Raw genomic sequence first — 9,607 nt, forward strand, 5'->3', positions numbered from 1 at the left:
CATCCATGAACGTCACCTGCCTGGATGTCACCAGGCGCCCTGCACTGAATGACTGCCGATGTTAATTGTTTAAGGTTTAAAATAAAGTTGGAATCAAAGCATTTGTAAAGCATGGGAAGGAAAACTAATCTAATTGGGATATAAACAACTGTATTAATGTTAACGGGAGGTGGCAATAAAACTGCGAGCAGCTATTTATTTACTTTCATTAGAAATTCTTCTTCTTATATTATTATTATACAGAAAGCCGTGTAAAAGACACTGATTCACCGAGTCCATTTTTCTCGATCTAAAACTAATCCGGATGGGCGGAGAGGTGGTCGGGGAGATCTGTCTCTTTAAGAGAAGTGCTTTTATGTGTTGCCCGAGACCCTCCCCCCGCTCTCCCACTTCTCTGATTATATTTAATCCCATTGTCTGTCTGCGGAACACCAACTACTGCCCGAATGGCTGGCCAGCGAGTCTCTTTCACATGGAGATGAGGTCCCTCAAATGCAAATAACTTTAACCGGATTTTCGCTACGAAAAGAGGCGAGGACAAGATTTTATAAGCAGGCGAACAAATCTAAGCGAAGACAAACAGATCTGCGACAAAGATACCTAGAGAGCGGGAAAGTGAGAGGGGAAAGCTTTTTGAAAACGGCTCCCATGAAGTCGCCTACAGTGTGCGCTGTGCCGCGCAGGACATCAGATCAGTGACAGGGCGCGGACCTGCAGCGCTGTTGAGAGACTTTGCTCAAGTGCGGACACGGCGGTTTGCGTATTAACTACTGCAATCGGGAAACCATATTTGTGATTGGAATACAGCCGCACCTTGTATTATTTGCAATTGCTGAAAGAAGATGCCTGCGCCCGGAGTCCAGATGTTCTGCACGCTGCTCTTCGTGCTGCTCTGCCTCTTGGCTTTCGGCTCGCCCCACCCTTGTCCGCTTTCCTGCGAGTGCTCCGAAGCGGCTAAGACTGTCAAATGTGTCGGGAGGTATCTGACCACCATTCCCACAGATATCCCGGGTTTCACCCGGAATTTATTTATCACGGGGAATCGCATTAGTAAGATCGGACCTGAACCCTTTAAAGCCCTGGAGAATCTAACCACGCTGTCCCTAAGTAATAACAGGTAGGTACTGGCTGCTCGGCATTGCACACACGTGCGAGTGCGAGTGAACAACTGCGACTGTAAAACTTTTAGCATGATGTGCTGTTTTGTATATTTGGAACAAGATTGATGCTCGGTTTTGTTAGTTGTTATCATTAATCATCACCTTAATGAAACATATACTTCCTAAAGGCACGTTAGAGTAATCGGCGACTTTGAATGGCCCACAGATGGGCTGACCAGGTTTGGACGCCTGGATGCTGCCGGCGCATTGGCTGAGGCTCGTATACCTGAACTGCGTTACGCGGCTTCTTGAAATGAATCGCTGGGTGTGTGGCTCCGGAAAATGGGCGGATAAGTAGGTAGATCGAAAAAGTATCAATGGATCCAGAACATGTCCTCAGTCAATATCGGATATATACTCGAATTTATGAAAATTATTTGTATTATTAGCAGTTTTACGCGTAAAGGCGGTCTGTGCCGATTACGATGAGTTTCGCCGCTCTTTTCAATTATTCTGGCCGAGCGGCGATCCGCTGTAAGCGCTGAAGCTCCCAGATAATTTTGGCCTTATGACGTTGCGCTAAAGTGCCGTCATAAAGCGAAAGTAAAATTAGAAACTCCGTGTGTGAAGAAGTGTATTACTTTCAAGAGCCCAATCATGGCGTTAATTTGCAATTAGCACTTTTAGTGTCACTTTCAGTTTGATGTAACGTGTTTATGTATTTGCGTAAAATAAGTTATCCTTTTACATTTTAAGGATTAATTCATTTAAAAATCGGACAGGATAGTCGGATATCGCAAATCTCCTTGCCCGCTGCAGCGTTTTCGGCGTGGAATTTTCGAATTTTCTTCAATCCAAGGACGCGATTTGCGGCTTCGGATGTCAGTTTTCCCAGCGTGAAGATGCGTACATGAAAATACCACGCATTGGCAACCAGTCTGTTTGTGAATTTTGTCTTAATAGGCTCCACTTCACGTGCCACTCCCTGCACGTTTTAAAATGGTGAATGGATGGGCTGTTAGTGCCAAGCCGTATTAAATCACGGTTAAAACGGTGGACTTAGAGTTTGGAACTGGTCTTCAAATGTGGTGTAGTCCAGAGCGATGTCTTGAGAACGAAGAACATGCTTTACACCCATTGTCTTACCAGCTTTGTCTTACAATAGGCAGATTTCAGCCCCTTGTACTTATTAACGGGAAAAGATTATTGTCTGAATATTAAATTTTGGACTGGAGACTGACTCTATTCTAAATTGACCCCGTTTGTGTGGTGGGCCCAATGATGGATTGACACCTGCAACCCCAGTTTGAAGCGCCAGGGTTTGAGCAGATCCTGTTCCATTGACACAATGGTGTGCAGCTCCAGATTTCAGGGAACTCTCTCATGTACACCATTTCTGTATTCTGTCTGTTGTTGGACACTGGAAAAGCATACGGTCAAATGGAGACAGCATGAAGAAACACGAACATATAGGTTAAGCACACTACAGAGGTTGTTTATGAGTCTGACGCAGTTTTATTAGTCTAACATTATTCTGTCTTGCGGATTGTTTCATTTATGGAAATGCATTGTCCATCCATTAATTTAAATGGTAAAATAGAAACACTGTACCTCCCAACAGCACTGTGAGCAAAGACCATGCGCCAGTTCAAGCCTCACACTGGGTCCATTTAGATAGAGATCGTGGTATGTCTTTGGGGTGTAGAAGAGAAATCTACTGTATCTGGATTACATTTAAATATCAAAATCAATATAATTCTCCCAAAAAACTTTAGAATGACCTATACTACATGTGTGGCACCCTTGGCAGTTTCATCCTGCCTTGTATTGACATCCAGCACATGCAGGTATATGAAGTACAAAGTTTAGTCTCATGAGAGGCTGACAATGCTGAATTGCAAATAATGTGTTACGTGCCTCATGTATAGCGTGTCTGCCGCATTATTTGTCAGTTTACTTGTAACATAATATTGCACTCTCAAACACACCGTGCAATTCAGGGTCACAGGGGAGCAGAGCCTTTTCTGGCAGCAGTGGGGACAAGGCAGGTTCCAAGTCTGGGTGGGGTGTCGGTCCTTCACAGGCCCCACTCACACACGAATTTGGAATTGGCAATTAACCTTCTTGGGGAATGTGGAAAAAAAACACAATACCTGAGGAAAACCCACAGGAACAACGGGGTGAACGTGTGAACTCCACACAGACCAGTCCAGGCATGGGATTGCAAATCAGGATGTTGTGTCCATGTGGGAGCAGCACTAAGTACTGCATCACAGTGCCATTCTTCTTCTTCTTCTTTTTTTTTAACAGTCTATTGGCCATTTACTTTGTATATTTGATTGAGGCCATCTATGTCGCATGCAGCTCCTTCTGATGTCGATTTTCTCAAGGGCTTATTAAGATTTAGAAACATCCTCCAGACAGGCATGGTGATGGTAATGTTTGCATGGTGACTATGAAGAATCTCCTGGCTCAAACCAAGATTTTATTTTCTTTTAATCAGCCCATTCATTATCCAGGTTGCTTATTCTCATTCAGGCATGTGAAGGCACATGGCCAGACTCGCTCATACACGACTAATTTATTGTCACCAGTTACGCTTGGCTTTGGGATGTAGGAGGAGAAGCCACATCAACACAGGCAGAACGTGCAGAATCGGCTTGATCCCCAGAACACTGCGGCTGTGAGCCTGCAGTGATAACCACCTGGCCATATAATATGAAATCTTAAAATATTTAATTTCAATTTTGTGTTATTGATTAACGCCAGAAAGTCTAAAGCTGATGTCACATTACATGACTTTTTGTCATTTGCTGATCGCAGTCGCTGACCTTGTCGCTGCACCATGTCAAATTACATTTTGCCGAATCGCAGACCATGTCACATTTACCGGGCGAGCACTGATCTCCCAGCACTGTCCTGCCCGTCCCTTTTTCCAGCAGCCAATGGTGTTCAGCCTGACGGAGGGTTAACAGCTGCGATGAGTTCAGCAGCATTCTCTGCCCTTTATTTCTTTTTTCCATTCTGTCATAGTATGTAAAGTACAAGACATCACACAGACAAGCTTCTTTTTTGTCTGTGAGGTCCACAGCCCCTGTGGTGCCTGACATAGCCGGTGCTGTACGAAGGGTTAATAGTTGTGCTGCATTCTGCCGCTGTTCTTGGCCCCTTTTTCTTTTTCCAGTCTGTTTTAGGACATAAATCATGAGACTTCAGACAGATGATTTTCAGTATTTGTGAGGTTCAAAACACACGTGTTCCTTATTCCTTGTCAATACATTCTATGCATTATATTTCCAGATGAGAATTCATTGCTTCATTTGGTAGTCCGCTCTCCTGAATGCACAGCCTGGCCCCCCAACTAATGAGAATATTAAACCTGTGTGAGTTTATTGTACCCAGTCTCCAACTAGCTGCTCTCATTTGTTGGGTATGTTGCATTAGACGATCGGCTTCACTGGATTGTGCCGCCAACAGAAAGTTACGACTGAAATATCACTGGAAAGGTCATCTAATGGGAATGGGCTTAAAATAGGAAAGGAAGATCAAGATTGTTTGTGAACAAACCTTTGGGTTGCTGCTGGAAGAGGTGTTGGTGAGGCCAGCAGGGGGCGCTTATTCTGTGGTGTGAATGTGGAACCCAATGCATCAGTGCAGTGAGGGAGAGAATGTGCTGTAAATATGGCACCATAATTTGGATGAGACATAAAACCAAGATCATGACTCCCTGTGGTCATTAAAGATCCCTGGTATCCTTCGTAAGGAGCAGGGTGTATTCAGATGTCCAGGCTAAACTGCCCACCGTGGCCTTGTCATTCTGGCCCACTAATCTTCCCCAGTCTGTAATCGTCTCTCTCTGTCACCACTTCACCACCTAACAGCTAATGTGTGGTGAGCGTACTGTCACAATTAATGGGGGCCATTGCATCATGTGGTGGTTAAAGCGACTTCCAACTTGTCCTTTTGAGTATCGAAAAAAGTGCTATTTAAATCCATCCATCCATCCATACATCCATTTTCCAATCCGCTGAATCCGAACACAGGGTCACGGGGGTCTGCTGGAGCCAATCCCAGCCAACACAGGGCACAAGGCAGGAAACAATCCTAGGCAGGGTGCCAACCCACCGCAGTGCTATTTAAATGTAAAGATTTATTAATTATCATTATTATTATTAACCAATGAACCAATATAATGCCAACAATGCAAACAAAATAAGGTAGATTTTGTCACAGAATTATCACACAAGGCAGGAAATAAATATAAGGACAAAAGCAAATCTCTATCTGGCTAATTGGGTCTGTTATACCTCTTGTCTATCTATCTGGTGTGGTGCACATGCATTTGCCTGATTTTAAGCCCCAAATCTTTCTTTCTTTCTTTCTTTCTTTCTTTCTTTCTTTCTTTCTTTCTTTCTTTCTTTCTTTCTTTCTTTCTTTCCACTAATACACCTATTAAGCCCTGGTCAGGGTCTACTTCTGTTGTCAAACGCAGCACTCCTCGTACTCCCACTAGCTAACTAGGGTGTTGCTATAATCTGAGACTCCAGCTCCCACTTTAAGGACCAGGCAAACCTTGGCAACCTGACCACTAGAATGAGTAACAACAGGTAATAATGAATCTTCCTTCTGCCAGCCCACTGGAGCAATTCTGCAATTAGTGCCAACTGTCCTTCCATTATGTATCTTAAATAAGTACTAAACTGCAGGGGTTTCTCCATAATAAAGGGACACAACACCACCTTGTGGGGATGATTTGGTGTTACAGGTATGGTTGCTCAAGTCTCCTTTGCCAGTGTAGTTTGCATCAGGGCTTCTAATGGCCCAACTCCTTTCCTGCAATAAATTAAACCGCCTACAGCTCCAGTCCTGACTGAATCCTCTGCAAGTTAATTTTCTGTTTTCTGATTCTGTGATTTTCATGTTCAACCCTTTTGGGAATGGCCATAACATGCAGAGACATCTCGAACTGTGCGAAGTCCCACCACAACACCAAAGGGAATAAAAGAGCGTTCAAAGAAAATCATCACTACCGTTTCTAAAAACAATCATTTGAGCCAGTAGAGAGAAGGTGTAGAAGATCCTGAAAAATGCTCTTTAACTGTGTATAAGTGTAGGACATGGCAACCTAGAAAGGTGAATTTGAGGGTAAGGAGCCATTACATTCCTCAGAGCTGAGATGCTGGAAAGTCGACACACGGCCAGGTTTGTTAGAAGACAGGTAGAGGAAGAGTGAGCTTTTTTGACCTCGCTCTTACTCCACTATGCAGTGCTACTGTGTATCATGGGGTGCTTTCTCCATATCATGGCATGGAAGACTTGAGATGTTAGAAGGGAAAGTTAGCATTGCAGAAGACCAATCCTAACATGCTATCAAAGTGTGAGAAGGAGTAATATCACCATCAAGGGTCACCAGGTCATATCAAGGTACACAAAGAATAGCCACACTTCTTCACAATGCACAAATGGGCTATCTGCTGTGCAGTGGACCTCTGTAGTTGTATTTAATACGTTAATGTCGATTTTTTTCTTCAGCCTGTGACCAGGCTATACTAGGCTAAGCCTGATTCCTACTTAATTTCCATTAACCTCTTTCTAAAAGGCTCCTACAACCAATTTTTAATATATTTAGGGGGAGTGAGTCACTTATGAGCCTTCTAGTCCAGTACCTGTATTAATCAAGCATCTCAGAGTAGGAAAATGGTCCCAACTGTCTTAAAAATCTCAGAGTGACGCAAATTTGGTCCTACCCATAGGAGTAGGAATAAAAGCAGTTTATGTATTTTCCTAATTGAGGAAACTACTTCTAACTTCACCAGGACTTAGAAGCTTCCAGAAGACTGCGTTAAGGTAAAGATTGGCACCCACATTACGGGAAAGGCATAATGTTTTGGAAATGCTGGACAACAATGAATTTGTAAAAGAAAAAAACAACTGACTTGCCAGTAAGAGAATTATATTTGTTATAAGTCTTGTATGCTATGTGATTAATCCATCTACACAAAGAAGCCATGCGCTGTCGGCCAAAAAGACGGTGTCGGTAACTTCATGTTTTTTGGCAATGGGGGAAATTCAGTTTTGCAATTTCAGTGATTTGGATATATTACAATTAACCATTTCTCAATGTTTCCACCAAACTTTGAATAACCTTACAACATGTGAGAATAATAATAATAATAATACATTTTATTTATATTCCGCCTTTCCCATACTTACGCAGATTTATACATTTCCCCTCTGATCCCCATGAGGTAATGTTAAAGCAAACTGCAAATCACTGTTTTTCCTGGCGGTGCTGGTGTGACTGGTGGCATGCACATAAAGATCATTGTTCCAAGTGTGGATGAGTACACATGTGAATCGCAATCGATATGACAGTGTCAACACACGGGTGGTCATGGATGAAAAACTCTATTATTCTTGGTGTTGTTGTGAAGTGGTAACATTTTGTGCAGCTTATCACAATATCCAACCTTATTATGTTTTCCTTTTTATTGTTGTCTTCTTTTTTTCTACTTTGATTATTATTATTATTACTGTTATCTTTCTGGCAAAGGTTTAGTGTTAGGAAATCATTAGGACACTTTGTAGTTTTCTAATACTATGAAACCACAAAGTGCCATTTTGTGCCTCAGGGTGCCATAAGATCATGAGATCATTCATTCTCAAATGTGAGCTCCTGCTCTTTGATGGTAGTGAGTGTAGGATGCTTTGTAACTACTGTACTTCTCATGTCCTACTGTGATGTAGGAGAAATTCTTAGACTAGTCTAACATTTAGTGCAATTCCTAGGAGTAACAATGAGACACTTGATAAATATGGGCACAAGTCTTTAATGAAGACGTCACAGAAACGGTATGCTGTAACAGGGTCTAGTAAGGTTTTTTTTATCAATCCAATTGCCATTATGTATTCTTGTACATCAAACCTATCTTATTATATTGTTGATGTTTGTCTTAATTCTCAGTGGCAGCCCAAAAATAACTTTATTTTGTAACATGCTGTATATGTCATTTACAGAATCAGTGTGATAGAGCCCAAAACGTTTGCTTCACTACGCAATCTTCGCCTCCTTGATCTGAGCAACAACCAGCTTGCTGTCATCAGTCATGATGCCTTCAGCACCGAGAACAACTCCATTCGCGGACTCAACCTCAGTCGCGCCTTTTACAACCACTCAAGCATCGACGACCTCATGGGCTCCCTTTGTCAAGGCAGTTTCGCCAACTTGCAGGACCTGGATCTCTCTGAGAATGGGATTATCTACTTGCCGTCATTTATGTTCTCCTCCCTGTCTGGTCTGAAATACCTAAACCTAAGGAACAATTCAATTGTGTTCGTCAAAAACTCCACATTCTACGGCCTCAGCCTGGAAGTGCTTGACTTGTCCTTTAACGCCATCAAGACATTTAAAGCAGATAGTCTGAGAGATTTTGACAGGCAGCAGAAGGTACAAATCCAGCTCAGGGACAATCCTTTTGTCTGCACTTGTGGCATCGAAGATTTTTTAGATTGGCTAAACATCACTAAAGCCGTGGTGGATGCTGAAAAGTTGGTGTGCGCCTTCCCTAAAGAGCTTCGCAACGTGTCCCTGCTCTCCTTGAAAGACACAGAACTTGAGTGCCACTCCAATGAGCATGCAGAGATTGCTTTGCAGACATCCTATGTCTTTCTTGGAATTGTCCTTGGATTTATTGGCATCATATTTCTCTTTGTTATGTACTTGAACAGGAAGGGCATTAAAAAGTGGATCATTAACCTGAGGGACACATGCCGTGAACTGATGGAGAGTTACCATTACAGGTATGAGATCGACTCGGACCCCAGGCTGTCCCAGGTCTCCACATCTGACTTGTGATATCCATGGAAGTGGCACATTAAAGGCGGAGAGAAAAAACAAAAAAATATAAACACTTATTTTCTAAGACTTTATATTTATGGGGGGACTTATAGTCTGTAAATGGATTTTTACGGCACAAAAAAAAAAACTTGAAATAAAAGCATGAAATCTTTTTAATTATTCTGTATATAAGATGCTTAATGGCTGAAAAAAATATCCAACACTTGTTTGTGGTCAAAGAAGCACATTTAGCATGTCAGAAAACAAAAGATATCACTAGATATGTCTATTAAATAGCTTCTTAAGTGCTTTGATATTCTGGAAATAGTTATTTTTATCTTGATTCATATGTTTAAACACCTAAACATACCATTGAAAATGTAATTATGAATAATATGGAACAATCAGTAATTTATGGACACGAATGAACTCCAACACACGGCTTTAGAAAGAAAGTTATCACAGAAAATTTGCAGATGGCTCTTTATGATCAGCTCCTTCTAAAAGTATAGAGGGCTGGCACTTTAATTGGGTGCTGTAAACCCATCTTGTTGTGACTGTGTGCATCATAATGGACATGCCATCTCTAGATGGCTCCTACCATGAGCCCGAGGCAACTGTGATCTGGCAAAGCTCCACACAAACCTGAAATGGAAAGAGTGAGTTTGGA

The 9,607-nt window shown here is 42.2% G+C and overlaps 1 protein-coding gene across 1 annotated transcript; it reads left to right on the top strand.

Moving 5' to 3' along the window:
- The first annotated feature begins 240 nt into the window (after positions 1-240).
- Positions 241-9,246, top strand: LOC114664620 (trophoblast glycoprotein-like). The gene is made up of 2 exons (XM_028818809.2): positions 241-1,117; positions 8,118-9,246. Exons 1-2 carry the CDS (start codon positions 843-845, stop codon positions 8,953-8,955), a joined length of 1,113 nt encoding a protein of 370 aa, XP_028674642.1. The 5' UTR covers positions 241-842; the 3' UTR covers positions 8,956-9,246.
- Positions 9,247-9,607: the final 361 nt, after the last annotated feature.

The sequence above is a fragment of the Erpetoichthys calabaricus genome, chromosome 14, assembly GCF_900747795.2.
Source record: "Erpetoichthys calabaricus chromosome 14, fErpCal1.3, whole genome shotgun sequence".
Taxonomy (NCBI): domain Eukaryota; kingdom Metazoa; phylum Chordata; class Cladistia; order Polypteriformes; family Polypteridae; genus Erpetoichthys; species Erpetoichthys calabaricus.

Bases quoted from the DNA above. Each gene is read 5' to 3' on its own strand.
- LOC114664620 (XM_028818809.2), top strand. From the start codon at position 843: ATGCCTGCGCCCGGAGTCCAGATGTTCTGCACGCTGCTCTTCGTGCTG. The intron at 1,118-8,117 runs GTAGGTACTGGC...TGTCATTTACAG, and splicing joins CTGTCCCTAAGTAATAACAG to AATCAGTGTGATAGAGCCCA.